The 20,529-nt window shown below is 37.3% G+C and overlaps 2 protein-coding genes and 1 non-coding gene across 3 annotated transcripts in view; 2 read left to right on the top strand and 1 right to left on the bottom strand.

The window, feature by feature from the left end:
• Mob2 (MOB kinase activator 2) overlaps positions 1-2,728 on the bottom strand; it is a 29,712-nt gene extending 26,984 nt beyond the window's left edge. The window contains exon 1 of the mRNA XM_019043468.2: positions 2,095-2,728. Within this exon, the coding sequence (XP_018899013.1) occupies positions 2,095-2,099 (5 nt within the window). The 5' untranslated portion in view covers positions 2,100-2,728. The remainder of the gene's footprint in view (positions 1-2,094) is intronic.
• Positions 2,729-3,026: 298 nt separating this feature from the next.
• On the top strand, positions 3,027-11,825 carry LOC109031746 (uncharacterized). The gene is made up of 5 exons (XM_019043469.2): positions 3,027-3,558; positions 5,139-5,287; positions 5,996-6,077; positions 7,154-7,338; positions 8,483-11,825. The coding sequence occupies exons 2-5, from the start codon at positions 5,150-5,152 to the stop codon at positions 8,570-8,572; spliced, it is 495 nt and encodes a 164-aa protein (XP_018899014.1). The 5' UTR covers positions 3,027-3,558; positions 5,139-5,149; the 3' UTR covers positions 8,573-11,825.
• A 7,058-nt stretch (positions 11,826-18,883) lies between these two features.
• TRNAS-AGA (transfer RNA serine (anticodon AGA)) lies at positions 18,884-18,965 on the top strand. Its single transcript has one exon. It is a non-coding gene; the product is annotated as a tRNA-Ser (tRNA).
• Positions 18,966-20,529: the final 1,564 nt, after the last annotated feature.

Genomic DNA, 20,529 nt, shown 5'->3' with positions numbered 1-20,529 from the left:
CATTACCTCATCTATAAGTTTATGAGGTCAATTTAGGGTCTGTAGGTGTGAAAGAGAGTGAAGTAGTGTGAAACCCTGAGTTTTCTACAAGGTGAGCAATACTGTAACTAGTCCATTCTTGTCATGTTCTTGTCAGGGGATGGTAACAACCTGTGCTTTCCACATATTGGTGATCTGTGGCAGGGAATGCTCCTGCAATGGAGAATTTTGCAACTCCTTTACTCTGGAAAATGGAGAAAAATCTTAGCTTTTCGCTTCTTTCAAATTACCGATGCTTATGAATGTTGATAATATGCCCGCATTGAAAATGTGGAAATCAAGCGCACTGCAACGTTGACAATTTTACATTAAAAAACCCCCGTATTCAATTTTATCTCTTTTCCATATTTAGACATATAAAGATCAATCATTTTCTCAGATCTATTTAAATGGGCTCAAATCCATTACTTTTAATGGCTTTAGATGTTATCAGTAATTGCTTTTTCGAAGTACCGAACTTTGTTCCAAGGATGTTGTTGGAGGAATTCTATTCAATTCAATCGAGAATTGGGATTCAGACTCGAACTTTGCTGGAGCCTCGGGCAGTGACTAGGTCCTCTCTGCCCATTCATTTACACTGACCGGATTTTTCTGTGTTCTTTCATCAGCCACAGCCAAGAGCGATTCCCTCCAACTTGGAAGACCTTGGATTCTAGGAATGATTGTTCTTGATGCGACAAGATATGGAAAAGAAACAAAATTGAATAAGGGGGTTTTTTAATGTAAAATGGTCAACGTTGCAGTGCGCTTGATTTCCACATTTTCAATGCGGGCATATTATCAACATTCATAAGCATCGGTAATTTGAAAGAAGCGAAAAGCTAAGATTTTTCTCCATTTTCCAGAGTAAAGGAGTTGCAAAATTCTCCATTGCAGGAGCATTCCCTGCCACAGATCACCAATATGTGGAAAGCACAGGTTGTTACCATCCCCTGACAAGAACATGACAAGAATGGACTAGTTACAGTATTGCTCACCTTGTAGAAAACTCAGGGTTTCACACTACTTCACTCTCTTTCACACCTACAGACCCTAAATTGACCTCATAAACTTATAGATGAGGTAATGATCGAAAGGAAATGTTCCTTAGACAGACATTTCTTTAGGCATTGTGTTTCAAAATAAGTGCCACATAACTTTATATAATACTTGATAGAGAAGAGTCATAGTACGTTGAGACAAAATTCAAGTATTTTTCAAGTCACCACTCATAAATGGTGCCATATGGCTGCATGTATGAATCGGTAGAGTGGTGCTAATTCAGAGCTAATTGGAGATTGACATTCGTCCCGATGTAGAATCACCGCTCTAAAGGCTGTTAAGTGGTTTGTAATACATGGAAAAGCATAGTCTTTGAGATCAACAAAATTCACATTCTTAAATAAAATCTCAATGAATACAAATGCATTGGCGTTAGCTCATGGAGAGTCCATGAATAGGGGGCTCTTATCATAGGTACTAACCTTTTGCTCTAGTACAGTACAAGCTTACGTAATATGTGAAAAAGTGAAAATTGTATTTCTGCATTCAAAAGCACGAAGGTGCAGCTTAAAAACAAAACAAATGATAGTTGACAATATGTTAGTAAAATTATGCAATGACGTTTTGTAAGTAAGCAACATATTTTCGGTTGATAGGTAAGGCTTCACAGAAGCACAGTCTTAGCGAGTTGATCAGCTCCTTGAAGTTCTGCACGGGCAGAGGATACAAGCTGGTGAACATCAGCAAGACTATCACCACTATAGGCTTCTCCACTGAGCCGTAAAAGACCTGAGCTCATGATAGATCTACCATCCAGGGAAACATTCCGAATCAACGAAACATCATCATGGAAGGCTCTTGCTAGGAGCATCACTTGAGCTTGTCTTGTGATGCAAAGTTACAGGAGCAAAGCTTTTTACATAAGAGTAACATAAGTGACTACAGACTGAAAGTGCTTCCAGCTGAGAGATAAAGTGTGGATACCGTGTCAAGCTTTTGGAGGACAGAAAAATCAAATATTTCATGATAAGAGTGAGGGGAGTTACAGGAGGAAGGATAAAGTAGAACACTTACCCCATAAACCAATCCACGGTATCGCGGAGATATTCTGGTAGCCTATCCAGTTTGAATAAGTTATATTATTCCACTCCACAAAAAATTAATGGAAATTTAGGTATATTTTTAACATTTCGGGAGAGTTAGATAAACAAAAGTAAACATGGCGATGAATCAGGTTCGATGCGATTATATTGCCAACTGTTTCCTAAACCGGCGATTCAGACGACAAAGACACTGAACTTTGGAAAGTTTCGTAACGATGCAATTTTCCGTAACTCGTGGTGAGTAATTCGTAACTCTTTCACTCCAGAGGGCTACTGATGACCATTATCACCATCGAAAAACTGATCGGAGCAAATGAATGCAAATGACCTCTACGTCTGCGTTTTCATCGGACTAGAAAATTCGCACTTCATGGGAACAACGCATGAACAACGACAAGGTGCTAGAGCAACGTGATGGTGATGAAAGAACACTAATGGTGTTATTTTATTGAGAGAATTAACACGTTTCAAAAGACTAACACATATTAATCCGACATGCAACACAGCGATAAGAGAAAGAAAGGGCGAAGCACGGAAATAACAACGAGAGAAATAATTTTGGGGAAGTTTTCAGCATGTGCACATGGAAATTCGGGTGGCAACCTTGATTTTCCCCCTCCAAAAGTCAATATCAGCTGATCATGAAAAATAAACAATGAATGAAGTCGAATGCATATACACGCAACGTTTAATTTCAATTGTATGTAATTATTTTCTTCACTCATAAGTTAGGTATCTCAATTATATTACTTAAAATTCAAATTTTGAACTTTCTCGTAATTCAAGTCGTTCCAAAAATCCTCTAAGTTGTTAGATACTCAAATGAGAAGGTGGACCCTCGGGTTCGGGTCTTTTTTCCCCCCTTAATCCCCTTTTTCCTTGACACGATTGTCTAGTTCTGAGTGTTCTGAGGAAGCTACGCGCGTGTCATTTTTTAGTTAATGCCTCAATCGAAATTTAATTTTAAAAGATACCCAACAGGCGTTAACTCATTTATGAGAGCCATTACTATAGATTGCCTGCTTTGCTTTGATTTCCTGGTGAACATTCGAATTTTTGGCGCTCATCTTTTTCCCTCTTCCCTGTCAAGGTTGTCAAGCAGATTGCCTACCTACCAAGAAAGTTATTGAATCGAATACGTGCCCCCGCACCCGTTGGCTGCCCAGCTGCCCCCTCTTCTTTCCCAATATTTACATTGCAAGTTTATCTGTTGTCTGTTATCAGTGTTCCTAACATTTACACTATCACCACACACACAACATACCACCTAACCACAGTAACCATATTGAGCTAGCAGTACTGTAAGCCCACTCAATTATTACAATATTTCCGTGGAAACCAATGTGATTTTCGATTGTTTACAGATTGTCCTTCCATCTTGGCTTTAAAATCATCTGTTGAACTCTGTGTGTTTTGAAACATTTCCTTACGGGTGGTAAGAAATCTTCCAAATAGTCGCTTTGACTTTTTATAATACTTAATTGTATTTGTATCTATAAAATTATGGAGTGAAACTATACCGTCAAACAGATGCATGCCTAGATTCCCTCATCTCTCCTTGGTAAAGAGACTATGAACATTTGCTTAGTAATGAGGGAGATAATCATAGTTGAGAGTGAGACCAAGAACAGGATGTAAAGTTGGGTCGCTAACTGTTCAGAATAATGCACCACAAGTTTGTTGTTAATCATTAATGTCCCTAGTCATTTTCCCAATGCATACTGATGGTTTCACTACAAAGACATGGCTCTTTATCAGGATATTTCAGAATTCCAGAGCCCATTGAATTTTTAGATTTGTATGGTAAAAAAAGTCACTTCGAGGATCTTCCAAAATCAATTTTTTTGCCCAATCAATGGCTGAAGAGAATCTCTTGTAAATTTTGAGCAACAATGATGAACTCTCTTACCTCTAAAGCAGAGTAGGTGCCAAGTAAGTTCACGCAATTTTAGACTGCGATAGAAGATTGACGGCACTTCAAGTTGCATTAAAAGTAAATGCAAGAATCAAGATGGTGCATCTTCTGTTGCAGTCTGAAAGTGAGTAAATTTATATGGTGTGAGCTCTATCGATGCTCTCTCATTGCTTTTAACCCATTTGCCTCATATGACGAGTAAACTCATCAGTGCGCGCGTAGGACATATCTCAGCTGAAGAGTTAAATCACGCCATCTGTTGGCTTTGCTACACTTGAGATGCCATCTATTGGAAAACTGAAAAGAATATGACCTAAACAATTGCGTAGTTACTCTGACAGATAGCGCGAATCAACTCGTCAACTGAGCTATGTCCCAGGCGCGCGCTGACGAGTATACTGATAAAATGAAGCCAGTGGGTTAAATGTAAAGTGTCATTTTAAATCTTGCGATGTTACAGAACAAGAGAGGTGAAGTTGCAAAAAGTTGTTAGTTGATATTCAAAGTAGTTACTGAGAGCATTGATGAGTTCAGTTACCCAATAAAATATTTTCTCTTTTTTACATCTAAATGTCCAGTCAATTCTCTAAGTACTCATGTAGTCAATCAACGACAAACCTAAATCTGAAAATGCAATCAAATTTTTCAAATATTGTCTTGCTCACATTTAAAAAGAAGCTGCATTGTGCCTGCAGAGGGATTTTTCGAGTGAACTTGAATTTTATCATGTCAGGAGGAAAAAGCAGTTTGCAATCAAAATTGTCTTAGATTTCAGTCTGATAATTATGTGAGCAAAAGATAAATGTTCCCTGTTTGCCGCATCACTAACATAGCACTTGATGTAATTGAAATGAATAACCCTAATGCATTTTCCCTTTAAACAGGGTACCCTGTACAAATGCCCTCCTGGGACCAATTCTTTAATTGTACACAGATTCTGTTTTTCATGACCTGTGTTTGTGTTCTGGGTGCGTCCCTCGGATGTCATATAATTTGATCAAAGGCTTTTATTGAAATTCTTCTTTTTTCATTTTTTTCCCCAGACATATTTTTTTGTGCTGTAAGTTAACTTTTAACGATTCTGTGTTCTTGGTTTTCAGTCTGTTTGATCATGTCCATCAGCGGAACAAAGAAGAAATTGCTGCAACCGAAGTTTGAGCTAACTGAGGAACAGAAACAAGACATCAAAGAGGCTTTTGATTTGTTTGATAAAGAAGGTAGTGGGAAAATAGAAACGAAAGAACTGAAGGTAAGTGACATGCAATTGTTTTTTACTCTGGCTGTTTAGTCTTTAATAGAAGCAGACTTTGAAAAAATTTTCCCGAAATGGAGGCTTTCCCCAACTCTGATCTGAGCCAATGAAAAAAGCAGCCCTCTTATTCCGAACTTGCTCTTTAGTTTTCAAATCTTGAAATGCGTCTGCCATCTATCCAAAACAAGCCAAGCTGAACGCAAATAATGGATTGAAACGTTGGGAAAAGAAAAATCCAGAATTCTTGAATTTATTGCGAAAAATGCTTTGGGTCAACAAGTCTGACTGACGTAACTGGTCTCAGCTATTTCCTTGATAAACTGTCTCTGCAAGTCACATTATTGACAGGAGCCTCCATTCTGTCATGGGTTTTTCCTTTCGTTAAGGCTTTTTAATAAATAATTCATTTACTTTTCTCCTTTTGGGGGAGAAAATTTTAGAAAATTTTACAAGCAGTTGCTTAATTTGTCATTTGCAAAAGGTTGTAGCTCTGTATATTTTTTAATGAATCAGCTCAACATGGTTTTGTCAGAACTCTAATTATATCGTCTAGAGGTAGACCAAGATGGCATTTCAATATTGTTTTTTATTCTCTCAAACCTGCAGTTGTTGCATTACACACTTTTGGAAGAACCGCTGTGAATTTCAAATTCCGATTGACAACCAAGTTACCTTTAAAAATTAAATTTTGCCTTTTTGTTTCAGGTTGCCATAAGGGCTCTTGGTTTTGAGCCTAAAAAAGAAGAAATTAAGAAGATGCTTTCAGAAGTCGACAAAAAACAAACAGGTGAAAATTTTTTATCATGTTATAGTCTGTTTTTTGCTCATTTAATCAAATATTTTTCCCCCAAAGTCTTACAGAACCTTTTTTCATTTTTGAACCATCAGGAATACGTATGTTTGATAGTCGACAACAAAAGGTACTAATATTTGGGCATTTGGTGGATTTCCAAATGCCTTAAAATTAGTTAGAATCTATTTAATACACAATACGAGTCTCAATTCTTATAAAAAAAACTCGAACAATTTGTAAAAATGGCAACAAATATCGCAGAGGTACAAGCTTGGCATCAAATTAAAATTCTTAAGAAATTGCTCATCATGTTTCCACTGCAAAGTAAGTTTTCTCTCACTCGCCTTTGATTTTTTTAAAAAAAAAAAAAAAAAAAAAAAAAAAAAAAAAAAGAAATAATAATTTAGAGGGATGATTCCGGCATTATCCGGGCAGACACGCAGCCGTGAGTTTGGTTTAGTTGGTCGGCTCGACCTCGGTCCCCGATCTCCCTAGCCAGCTCCTGATCAGAGCAACTTTCTAAATTAGAGCCTAAACCAACATATGATAGTTTAACCATCTAGATGACCATCTGGCCGAAACCCACCCCATGTTGGGGTGGTAGCGCGAAACGGATGGAAATCGAAACCCCCGACTTTGTTTACACAGCCGGCGGAACAAGATGCTTAAATTGTCATATCTTCGATAAGATTCGCCACTTTTTCTCCCGGAAGAACTACAAAAAAAAAAAAAAAAAAAAAAAATAATAATTTAGATACACTCCCTTGGAATACTCTTGTAACCTACTACTGATGAGCTTTAAAAAGAAACTTGCCTAATCTCTTCAAAATTCCTCATGAAAAAAAACCATTATGAATATCCCATCTCAAACATTGAGTGGACCTCTCCATCATCCTCCTGAATTTTCAGTTTTTATCGGAAAAGAGATCAGTTTGGTAAGTGAAGCAACTAGATTCAGTAGCCCATCCTGTTAGGAGGGTTGACTATAAAAAATTTAGCTGTTTACTTCCGAAATTTTTGGATTGTTTCGTGCATCTTCTCTAAAAATAGCTCCCTCTTTGTTCTCACAGGTTTTATCACATACCGGGAGTTTCTCTCGTTGATGACTTCCAAGATTGCTGAGAAAGATTCCGATGAGGAGATAATCAAAGCATTCAAACTCTTTGATGATGATGAGACAGGGAAGATATCTTTCAAAAACTTAAAGCGTGTTGCTAAAGAACTAGGAGAAACCCTAACTGATGAAGAATTACAGGTAAATGTTATGTCGTCAATTTATGTCATTCTTTAAAATTAATCATTGGATTTTAAGAGGAAATATGTTCCTCTTTCTGACATTCATAAAGAAAAGAGGAAAATGCCTCTCTAGAATCAGTCATAGATGAAAAAATGAGGAAATTGAATCCATAGGGAAAATGAGATTCACAACATGTGTTTACCTTGGTATGTGATGTCAAATTGCATAGGTACACAGTATTCTTTCCTATATCTCCTGCGGGCTGATTGTTGAAATTGATAGACAAAGAAGACAAAAGGCATATATGAAAGGAGCCTATTGGTGGAAGCGAGTGGTTGCTTTGGACATGGGAGGTAGGTAATGACTTACTAACGACAACCCACAAGATATCCTATGGTTAGTCCATCATTTACCTCCTTAGTCTATAAGAACCACCCATTTCAACCAATAGGGTCGCTCCATACTCCCTATGTCTTCTTTGTCTACTGCTTTGCCTATCAATTTCAATCAGTCTGCTAGTGAAATTAAGTTCACAACCTTCAAAAAGTCATTAAGAAATGTATCAATTAGTGACTTATTTAAAATATAGAACATTACCTTGGATTCCCTCAACAGAATCAGTATATTAGTCTTGCTATCCTGCTGTGCTAAGGAATAAACCTGTCTAAGCATTCTATTGCTGTCAAATTTCCTCTCAGAAAATATTCATTTTTGAAAAAAGTCATGAATATTTTTCCTTGAAATTTTCAGAAACTTTAGATTAAATTACAAACAAAATCCCAGTTTACGAACTTCCTGTCGTGTAAACGGTTAGAGATTTTGAAAATAATTATGTGACGTTTTCCTCTATTTCATACCTCGTCTAATTCCTAGTCTGATTGTGAACGATATCATGACCAAACAGTTGGTACAGTATGACCTTTGCAGAGAATGGCTGATACCAGGTTGCAGAAATGAGGTTTGGAGTAGGCCCCTCCAAGCAGGCATAGTAGCCAGCTAATAGGTGAACAGTTGTCATCCAAAAAAAAGTGAGATGCCAGCTTCTAATAAATGCTGTATGTATTGAAATATAAAGCTGAAAATTTGCCAAAAATACTGCCTTAGCTGCATCCATGCATTTCTTTACAAACTTAAAATTTCATCTTCCATTGCATATTTCCAGGAAATGATAGATGAAGCTGACCGCGACGGTGATGGAGAAATTAGCCAAGAAGAATTTTTGAGGATTATGAAAAAAACAAGTCTTTACTAATTGACTCCCCTCTGCAAACTCAAGGATTTAATCATGCTGTAAGGATCTATTTGTTTCCTTAAGGAATTAAGTAAATGGATTTCAGGCTCATACTTTATAATATGATATTTTTCCAGAATTTATGAGTTATTCTATCCATCCATCCATTGTCTTCTATCTAGTCATGTAAAGTAAGGTAATTCTAAAAATCTGATCATTATAGTTTAATATCACTGACCGCTAGCACAAGTGTAATAATTGTGTAATTATCAAATTGTATAAAAAGTACTGCTGGAATATCTGAGTGTTTTAAGATCTTATGATGTCCTGTTCGCTGAGAAGCACATTTTGTTCACAATGCAATGTTGGATCGTTTATATGAAAATGAAGCGAGTGCTTGATCTATTTGATGTCGCACTTTTCATGATCTTTGCAGCAGGAAATGCCGTTTGTTCATGTATGTTGACATCACATTTATGCACTTGCTCATCAATTTCTGTATAAGTGAAGGATTGCCTTGTCCTGGCAGTACAGCTAAAATGACGCCGTTCATTTCCATGAAAAATATTCAACAAAATTTTCATTTGAATGAATAAATAATAATTTTTTTTCAAGCAAGCGGTATTGATAAGCCGCACTCAGATTTACAGAACGTTGGGTCATATGGTAGAGGTACTGGAATGCACTAGTTATTCTGTGTGCATTATTATAGTCTTTGAGTTGATGTTCTCCTCCTGTAACTTCCGGTTGTAATGTTCTTTTCACTATCCAGGTTGTGATGACACAGAAGCTCTTAATGAAGTAGAACCCTCTTCATTGAAGATTTTGTTCTCTTTCACATTTACATTCGAAGTGTTTTGCTAAACCTTGGTTTTGTCTTCAACTTTCCTTGCGCACAATACCCAAGGCTTTCATTCTAATAAAGCATAAAGCTGTATGATTAATGTACCTACTCTCTCAATGTTTTATTTCAATGATATCAAGGGATGATTGCTATGAAAATTTGTTATAGTTTTTCACTTTTTTCAATCTTTTTTTTTGCGCATGGCCTATTTTGATCTCATTAGTTTTTCTCCTCACATTTCACGCTTGGCACATCAATGTTTATCATCCTTAACTTCTTTTACCAAGATAACTGTAGCAGATACTGCTTCCTCTTCGCAGATTTTTTACTTCCCCTTCTTTTCTAAGCGCATCATGAAGCTTTGAAACCTGCCTTCCTTGTTTTTCAAGGGACCACTATGCCACTCATGCCAATTCTTTCTAAAAAACTTCTATTTCAGTCCCAAATTAATTTTTATAAGTGTTATTTTTTTTTATCCCGAAATTAAAAATCCTCTCTATTTTTCTATTTTTGATGTTGTTGATTAGTTACTCGTCCCCTATTCATATTTTTTTAAAGTTGTAGAGTAATTGTGAAGATTATGCTTGCGCTTCACCTCAACCAACTTATTAAATGACTCTGTAGAGATGTAGAAGTATTATTGTCTTACACATGTCATCTTAATTTATTGGTAATGTTACAACATCGCATGAGACTTTCATCAAGCCTCTTCACATGTTTATTTGTTGCCATGACCCAGGCTAATTCCATTTGTGTTGTGACGTTAGCATCTCTAGTTTTTGCAGGACTGTGTCTCACAAATTCACTTTTTTAAGTAACTATTTTTTCAATGTGTGTACTTAAATTTGCCTCTAAATGCATCTGGCTCAACCACTGATGGAGTCCCCTTTTATTTGATTCATAGCAATACAAGTAATAGTATTCAACTTATGTTTGGTAGAATCATTATTCTTAAATTTCTTTCTCCCATCAGTTTTGGGGAATACTGTTCAAAGTTCTGTCGAAAGTTTACCCCTCCCCCCCCCCCCCAAAAAAAAATTATAGTTTTGAGAATTGAAGTATATATTTTTATGTGCACATTTTTCTTCATTTTTTGACAGCCATTTTAAAGGACTTGATTACTGAATTTTCGAAGTTACTGGCAAGTACACACATTCCATGTCTGAATATTTCGTAAGATTTATTGAAGTTAACATTTTAAAGGAATTAAAATACAAGGGAAAATTAAGAGTAAAAAGAGATTTTTGCCTTTTAACGCCCTTCTAGCACTGCTATTTTCAGATGGTGATACGACGAATTTCAGACAGACTTTCCATCTCCTTGTGTGATGATTAGCTTTTGTTTTTACGCAAGTAGATGGAAAAGGGAAAAAAAATACTTACCCATTTAAATTGAATTGAATTTGAAGGCATGAAGATTTTATTAAAAAGTTTCATTTTATTCTTTTCAAAAAAGATGCCTTACAGTTGGATCATTAATGTTTGAAAATCAAAAGGTTACCTTTGCCGGGTGGCAAGAATCAGTCTCCCGAAAAAAACTGAATTTTAATTTTAGGCAGATTGATCCCAAGTTCACAATAATGCTTACCCCAGTTCAGGAATAATCAATGGATTGTTTTTTATCCTGTCGGTGCCAGTGCACTAACAGAATAAAAACTAGTGTAAGCCAACTAAGCATCTCTTCAAAGTCCTCTGAACCCGATTTGTGAAAGCACTCTCATTCTTTTCTATTCGAATGCATAGTTATATCACCTTATAGTGCACTCTGTTCACCTTTTTTCTTCTTCTTTCCTCTATCATCGTTGTTTTTTCTGTTTTGATTTCTAGATTAAGACATGTATGTAATTATTTTGGGGTTGCTCAGTGTCTTAAACTCTTTCCAATATTTTAAACTATTAACTTATTCATTCATTATATTTTGTCTCTCTGGTGAGATGCAAAATAAATCCTTACATAACGAGGTCATTGTATAATTAGTTATCAATTCCCAACTGATAAAAAGACACCACATAGGGAAGAGAGACACCTGTCTCATGTAATAAGAACAAGTTACAAAACATTTGTTTCTTTTTGACCTGATTTTGTGATGTACTGCCCAGATGCATCTCTTACTCTTGAAGAATCTTCCGTTCCAGTTTCACCATTTAAAATGGATTCCTCTTATTGTGCAAAAAGTTCATTTACATTAAATCAATGAAAATAAAAAAGAAACAATTAAATGTTTGCTTGTTTCTGTCGCCACAATCCCCAGTTTAATAAAGTTAGGAAACAACTGTTTCTTCAAATAACATAATTTATTGAGAGCCAATGAGATTTAAGTGTCTGTCACCGAGATGAGTTTGTCTTTTTGTATACATTATGTTTTATCAATGTTTGCAGTTGACCATCTAATTGTTAAATGAATTTATTTTGATTAAACTCCTCTCTCATAGCTCATGTATTACTTTGTTAACTGTTCTCCGTTTTGCATCTGGTGAACAGATTATCAATTGTCTCACAGAGTTCCTGATAACTGTCGAAGTTCAGGACAAGTTAAGGGAGTACTCCGGTCTAAAAATAGCCCAAAAGTGTGTTTTGGATTTTTTCCCACTAATTTTATATGACAGAGTCTGCTCAAGAAGATTATGTATCCACTCTGTAATTATCATGATAACAAAGACTTGAAAAAATTCGATAAAGGGGATGATCCCTTGCAAAATGATGCACTTGCACTTTGCACTTTTTCACTCACATTTACTAATATTGCACTTCTGAAAAATCAGTTTTCTGCATGTTTTTTCACTTCTTGGCAACCATTTCTCAGGTCCCAATTGAGCTAAAGACCTAGAGTTTTGTTGACTAGATTTGTATGCTCTAGATAACAGAAATCAAATCGGTTGGATAATAATAGAACCAGAATTTTCATCTTCCTCATTAATCATTAAGTATTTTAATAAGAACCAAAAAAATTTGGAGAAAAATTCATCTGAAAAAAATGTCCAAAAAATACCTACTTAAAAAAAAAGAAAGGAAAAAAAATCCGACTCTGTTAGATAATAATTGGAGCATTTCTTGATACTTAAAAACAAATTGCAGAGGTCTCTAGCTCACTCTCAGACCGAAAAATGGTTGTTACAGGGGGGTCTCTTCAAATTTACTTAATCGTGTATTAAGGGGTAGGTATGCACTATGCACCATGTTTAACGAAAATTCAGGAAAATCTTAGTTTCGCACGTGCTTACCTGTAACCGAAATTTCAAATCGATATGACTTATAGATATGACGATATATAGGGGGAAAAATTCCCAGACCGGAGTAACCCCTCCAACCTTTCTTAAGTGTAAAATTAATCTGCAGAAATAAAAATATCTCAAGTTCTCAAGAATACGTTTCGTTTACCAAGGTTTTTCCATAACGAAAACTTGGCAGCCTACTTTTTAATTTTTTTTTGCACCAATACAACTCTCTCAAGATCAACTTTCTCTTTTTAAGCATCAGCGCCTAATTTGAAATTGGTAATGCTAAAACAGCGAATACTCTCCAAAAGCAGGCAATGAAGTACTTACCTATTGAGTGGCCCGAATGAGTGGCCGAAATGAGGCGAGCAACTGTTACTGCTCCCAAGCCGATCACGTTGCCTGTCGAGATATTGAAGGCGAACTGGTCGGAATTAGTTAGGAATAATGTGAGTCAAGTATTAAGCTGCCACAGCTATAAACAAACCAACCCAAGTAGCATTTTTCAACGGAAAAATTACGATATATCGCGATTTTATTGGCCATAAAATCGCTAGAATCATCAACTTCTGAGCGATTATATCCTCGATTTTGTTGCAATAAAATCCAGATTTTATCGCTCGGCAATTTATCGCGATATTATCGAAACAAAAATCACGATGTACGGCGATTTAATCTCGATTTTATCGACGAATATTGATCGGGATTTTATCGGAAAAAAAATTGCGATGCATAGCAATTTACTCGCCATGAATAACAATTTTTTATTCGATAATATTGCAACCGATATAATCGCGATGATCAACCGATAGAATCGCTATTTATCGCGATCACTGCTACTTGGGCAAGTGAACGTGGCCGAAATGGTGCGGGCAACTATTACTGCTCCCAAGCCGCTCACGTTGCCTGTCGAAATATTGAAGGCGAACTGATCGGTACGAGTGAGAAACAACATGAGTGCAGTATTATCAGCTTGTTACTTCCAGTTAGTTTAGTTGCCAAACCGAACTGAACCAAATCGATTAATTGATCACCATGTACTAGCGGAGCAATGAAGCGGATCTCCAATGCTCACGGTCTTTATGAGAGCTCATAGAATAAAGAGGGACAGAGGCACTTGGTCAGAGATGTGCTGCGATGATTCAACCACATACCGCATCACGAGGAAGAATTTTCCAATCATATGCTCGGATGAGCGTTTTGTGTTTTTCCGTCCAATTTTCGACCGAAAGCGGGCTCGGCTCGACCACTTTCTAAGGAAGTAAAATACATGTACTTTTCATACTGGTTTTTGCGTTCCCTCCAAAGAGAAATTCATCAGTCGACATAATGTGGTGAAATTTACTCGTTGAGATATCCATGTAAGTTTTTACTCATGTTTTAATTTTTCAAGGAAAAGAAACCAACGGTCTCTATTGAATTTTTCTGTGAATTTTCTCCACTTACCCTAAAAAAAAATCATGTATAATGAAAAGGAACAGTTCTCCTTGGAAAAAACAAAAAATCAATACAAAACATAGTAAGATATTTTTCTATCGAGTACCGTGATTTTCGCACTTAGCCATCGGTTTGAAGGGTTCCACAAGAAATTCTGGAAGCTCGACCCTTCCATAATGAACTAAATTATCCAACATTATGATCACAACGCTTTTCTGGCCAAATCTAGAGGAGAGATACATCTTATATCAAACTCGAACGACATCTTTAGGAGGGTTATGCTCTAATTATGATCTGGTGCGTGTGCCAGTTCACCCTGTATCTTTTAAAAGTTTGGTTTTTGCTTATTTTTTCTTTTCTTTTAGAGATATAACCCTTTCGAAATTTACCTAATGTTTATTCAAAGATCATCCCATGAGAAATCGGCCAATCGTCCTAAATCATTCGACTCCAATTCACCTTTCAACAGTTTAATCATTAAATTATTACCTGGAGGTATTGACTCCGTTAAGTAGGATTTTTTTTTTATTTATTTATTTTTTCCCCTTCTTATCATTAATGGAGAAAGAACTTAATTTTACAGTCATCAGAGAAGGTCTGTTGGAATCTTCGGTGATAATGAATAAAAGTAAATAATTAAGCAAATATCAACAATTTTTTACAGCTCTTGAACTAAACAGAACAGCACTCGAAAGTTAGTCCTGAGCCTCGGACCTCGAGGAATCAAGTATACCTCCCTCTCTCTCTCTTTCTCTCGGCCCTACAAGGCTCCCATCATTAAATGTATCTTCATCCACGTATTCCATTGTGTTTTAAAAACGGCCGGCTCAGCCCAGCATTTTTACTGTTGAGACCGCGCCATTCAAGTCTAAAGCATTGTTGTCGCTCCTTTTTAATCCCATAAATTCATTATTAATATACGTACTTTAAGCACCAAATTGCTATCAGTACCCCAAAGCCAAAAGTTACCTAACTCAAATTTTTGCAAAACTCGATTTAGTGGCGTTTTCAAAATTCCATTGACGGTTCCATGCGTTTGGAAAATTTGGTAGCCCTATCTTACGCCGGTTATTAGATACACACTTTCAAAAATTGCGATTTACATTGGGATCAGGGGGCCGACGCTCGGTTTTCCTCTGATATCTCGAAAATACTAAAATGGAGTTGGGTATACCTTTTGGCCCTGGGGCATTGATATACGTTCCGGTGAAAAAACGAGCGCGGCTCGTGCATCTGCTGACTGGGAACTTAGACTCGCCTTCAATTTCTAGGTAGGCCACAAAAAAAACTCCACTGCTGCATTAGTTATTTCTTTGATGATTTGAGGATAAGTATGTCTTGCGTTCAGTGTTCGAAACTCTCAGGCGCCAACGCGACTAATGCGCCTAAGAAATCGGTCATGGCGCCTAAAAAATGAAGGCCCTGCGCCAAAACGGCCCCTAAAAATTGCCCCTCCCCCCTCCAAAAAACAAATCCTAATTTTTCTGTTTGGTTAGTTTTCGAAATTTCCCCCCAAGTTACAATTACTATACTTCTGTAACTAAAACATCTTGCGTCTAAATTCCCACCAAGTGCACCGTGATATGTAGGCAAAAAGTCAATCTGGCCTGTAAAAAATCTTCAAACGGCCCCTAAAAATCGAGCTCGTTGCCCCACATGGCTCCTGAAACTCAAAGGTGAGTTTCGAACACTGCTTGCGACGTGCGTACAAAATTATCTCGTGTACCCAACTTGGCGAGTTTGAAACTAGCTCTGTTTTGGCGTAGGAGAAATGATATAAATAGTTTCAACAGATTATAATTATTTCCTCCTTTGATGAGAAAAAAATTATAGAAATCATAAGAAGCGTTTTGAAATTAGACCAGACAGCACGGAATGTTTCCCGTGTATTGTATGCTGAATATTTAGAGAATGTCTCTGGGGTGTTCTTCGGAAATACATGATGTCTAATGCAAATTTTATCGACCACAACAAAAGTAAGGAACAAGCACATCCCAATTAAGGAGGAGTATCGATAAGGGCCGTTTTTAGGCCCACCCTAAATTTCCGTAACCACACGATTTTTTTCTCATTAAAGGTCTATAGTTTACGTTGCGCATCATGATTTGATTATTTTCAGTCCTAAAACTGACCTAACATTTTAGGGAGAAATGCGGATTTATCGGCGTTCGACTGGAAATCCGCAAAATTTGCAAATTTTGTCAAAAATTGACTTCTAGACCCATATTTAGCTCAGCATAAGACCTGAAAAGAGACAGAAATGGACCAATTCACGATGGACTCCGTTACTAGGACCTGTAATGAGCAAAAAATCGTTTAGTTGAGGTTGAGGTTGGACCTCAAAACGGCCCTCATCGAAACTCCTCTTCTTCGGAAAATATTGAGGTAAGAAATGACCATATATAGCGCCATTGGTTAAAATTTTCGAAATTGGGTGAAATTTTCCTTTTGTCCATCATGAGTCTTTTTCATATTTTTTTTTTTTTTTTTTTTTTTTTTTTGGGGGGGGGGGAGATTTATTGGATAAATCAATTTAAATATAATTAGTTGATGAGATTCGCGGCAGCAGTGTTTAGAATGTCGGTACGGATCAGTGCAGCATTGAGAGTCACTCACAAATGAGAGTAGCCATCGACTTGACCCTCGTTTTCAATTACCCACTCTCATGCGTTTTTCTCTCCTGACCGTAAACCTTTCATTTTTGCTTTTCCCTATACCTCGTTTATTCCCCCTATCACTAACTTTTCTCTGAATGTTTTCCCGCATTACTATTAATTTTTGGCGCAGGGACAGCCACACTTAAATTACAGGCCTTGTCTATGCGGGCGCGGTTCGTGGAACTTCAAGCGAACTTGTTCTAGGCAGCTGTAAATTGGACCGCGTGAAACAGAAAGGAACCAAGCCACATCAGCTATTGCCAACAGGGCCGGATTAAGGGGGTGGCTACATGGGCCGCGGCCCATGGCGGCAAATCTATAGGAGGCGGCAAATTTTGCAATTTTTTTAAACGTTGGTATAAAAAAAAATCGGATTTAGAAAAAAAAATTACAAACGAGATAAGGCGACAAAATCTCTCATTTCCTGAGAGTATAATAATTTCTAATTTTGTCGTCTCTCAGAGATACAAGAGACAGCACCTTTAATTATTCAAGTTAAGAGAGAATCCAAACAGTTAAAACACGCAATTTGGCTCGGAACGGCGCGACTTAGAGAGAAATGATGACGAGGACTAGAGATGAAAAGGAGAAGCCCTCGGCGCGGCGATCGGCTTGTAACACATAAGCGCCTACAAAACTGCACGAATGAATACTTCACGCATTGCATCAAACAGAGTGCGGTCATTGCGGTCAGCGTAAAACGGATAGCGCCTACAAGACTGCGTGAATACTTCACGCATTGCGTCCAAACACGCGTGCGCGTCGGCGCGGCGCGGCGGCGGAAGTTATAATCATTAAACCAAATTTTGTGTTTGTTCTTTCATAATTTTTTCGTTCATTTCTTATGAACGGAAGGCCTTGTCCATTAGAGATATGTTTACGAAATTTGACTTTCGCACAAAGTTCCGTGAACTCTTGCTAGTAGTGTTGACAGGGCTTTCCCAAAAAATGTGTCCAACACGAGTAAACGCGTCTTATGCACCCCCGCTGGCACGTTCATTTGATGCTTTTTATTGATGTTTCAAAACTAATGAAGAGGGGGCGGCAAAATACAGGCGGCCCATACCGACCAGCTTCATGCGTCATAATCATTGAAGCATGTAAAAATATTCAAATAATGCGGAATGTACTGAATGTACTTATATAATTAAATGCACTTTAGCGGGACTTTCGTATCGACCCATCCAAAATAAAATTTAAAAAAAGTACTTACCACTGTGACAGAGCACGAAAGTTTTACATCCTCTTTTACGTTAAAAATGTAAATGCCACAGCATGGTAATCAGAACGGCAATTTTATGAGAAAAATAAAAAAAACACACCGATCGGTGATATTTTACATAAAACTGCTTAGGTATCTAGTTACCACGGGGTAAATTCCTCATAAATTTAATGTTTTTTTTTCAAGTCAAAGTATTGAAGATGTACCATTTTGTACTCTGTACAACTCAGTAAGGAGGCTACACCTAGGTAAACATGTTACACGTTACAATACTTTTTTATAGACAAGGTCTTTTAATTGGGTCAAAGATTCCAAAAGAGCGCGTTTTCTGCATATTTATTAAACTGCACGCTTGTCCAGTTTGGTATACATTTTTACGTACCTTTTATTTTATTTTTTTTTTATTTATTTTTTTTTACATTTTTTTTATCTTATTACTTACGTACAAAGCACCCATATGTAACTTTACTCGAATTACTAAAGTTGTTGATGGCCGAAACTCTCAATGCAGGATTGAGGAAAATCTTAAATACAGGTATATTAACTTTTGATGCATAATTTGTTAACAGACCTAATGGATGGTAAGCGACGATTGACAGTTGACTCAAAATAATGAGGTGGGATCACGAAGTCGGAGCGTAGATAGTCGGGAGGTACCTGACGAAACGAGGCGAGGTCCACGGATACCCCTTGAAACCGTGAAGCCCCGGGCTCACGCTCCACGTGGGCCTCAGAATGAGCGCGCCACATCCGCCGCCAGGTATCACTGACGTTTCCACCGCGCGTAGCACTACAGGTTCCGCCGCTACTCCATTCATTCGATCCCCACTTTTTATCTTTGAAAGAAAATCATATTTTTCTGATTAAATTTGATTTATTTCTTGCTTTAATGATTTAAATATGTTTCATTCTTGTAGCGCGGGTTGAATTTTCTTAATTTCGGCCTCCACTCCAACCGGCAGTCGTGGCCGAGTGGTTAAGGCGTCTGACTAGAAATCAGATTCCCTCTGGGAGCGTAGGTTCGAATCCTACCGACTGCGGAAAATTTTTACTGTAGTGTGAAATAAATAAATACTTAAAACTAGTCCGTATGTTAGTTCATGTCTTTTTTATAATTTTTTTATTATTATTTTTATTATTATTATTAAGAAAAAAAACAAAGAACGAAAATTTTGTATTTGTTCTTTCTGTGACAATTTCATTCACTGCTGAGGTAAAATGTTTTGGCGTTCTTCATAACGAAATATTGTCATGTTGAACTCATATCTTATTTAAAAGTCTGAAGTGGCATACTTCTTTCTTTTCTCTTCTTCTTTCTTTTTTAAAAAAAAAGAAGAAAAAGAAAAAAAGAAAACAAGTTTTACGGGAAAGGGAGCGTCCCTAAAATTTTGCAATGCACTTTTTCGGCATTTTTAACCCCTCCCCTGCCCCTTGTAACGCTTCGAACGCAACCCCGGACTGCTCCCCCCTTACCAATTACGTAACGCTTGACAGACACCCCCCCCCCCCCTCGAGATCCTAATTTATATGTGGAAACCGTTGCATATATATAACTGGATAAAATTAGAAGTATTTTTAATGCGAATGTGACAAAGAACGCCAGGAAAAGAATTTTGTGTGTTCTTCATCAATATTGAGGATCACGTAACACTGGCATTAACCCCCCCCCCCCCCTCCCTCGTAACTCAGGCTCATACGCCCCTCCCCTCCTTGTGGGCGTTACGCGTTATTTGACCATTTTTTGGCTCTGCTCTTTGATATCGATGATAACAGTCGTAAATTGCGAATCCCCCATTGCGACGTTGCAGATCTCCGCTTACGTTTCATTTTCTTAATTGAATACCAAGCAGCAGTTTTTTTTTTTTTTTTTTTTTTTTTCAAATTTTCAATACATTCTTCCTTCTCATCGAAAAATATCTATAAATCATTTTAAGGATATTTTGGTTAATTTCTTTGATCAAAATAAGACATAACCAGAGATTTAGATATTTTTAGAAATTGCAATGAAGATGCAGCCATGTTTGCCGAGGCCGAGAGCCCATCATTTGGAGGAGACGATTTTTTCTCAGGTCGTACTCACAGTCAGTCATGGAAGAGACTCCACGCGAACCTGTCTTTACAGGTGTGAACTGGAGGGCTCCGGTCAGTAAATCCCCCAGCAAACGTATTACTTCGTTGTCTCATTGATTCAAAATTGCACTCTCCGTGTTCTTTTCATCTTGAAATGCAAGTGAGGTTTTTATTCTAAAAATGCTAACTTCCATGTATTATCTGACATCGCTGATTTGCACTGATGCTTCCGTTTCACTAGGCATTATTTGCACGAAAGTTTAACACGCTTAGCTCTCGGTGGTGACATGTTGCCGCACACACTGTTAAAAATTCTTTGCCGGAGTCTATAGCACCCAAAAACTCTGAGTGATATGAATGCGGAGCAGGGCCGGATTAAGGGGGTGGCCACATGGGCCGCGGCCCATGGCGGCAAATCTAGGGGGCGGCAAATTTTGCAATTTTTTTAAATGTAGGTATATAAAAAAAATCGGATTTAGAAAAAAAAATTACAAACGAGAAAAGGCTACAAAATCTCTCATTTCCTGAGAGTAT

Source organism: Bemisia tabaci, chromosome 4 (assembly GCF_918797505.1).
Source record: "Bemisia tabaci chromosome 4, PGI_BMITA_v3".
Taxonomy (NCBI): Eukaryota; Metazoa; Arthropoda; class Insecta; order Hemiptera; family Aleyrodidae; genus Bemisia; species Bemisia tabaci.
This window is presented reverse-complemented; position numbering and strand designations above follow the sequence as displayed.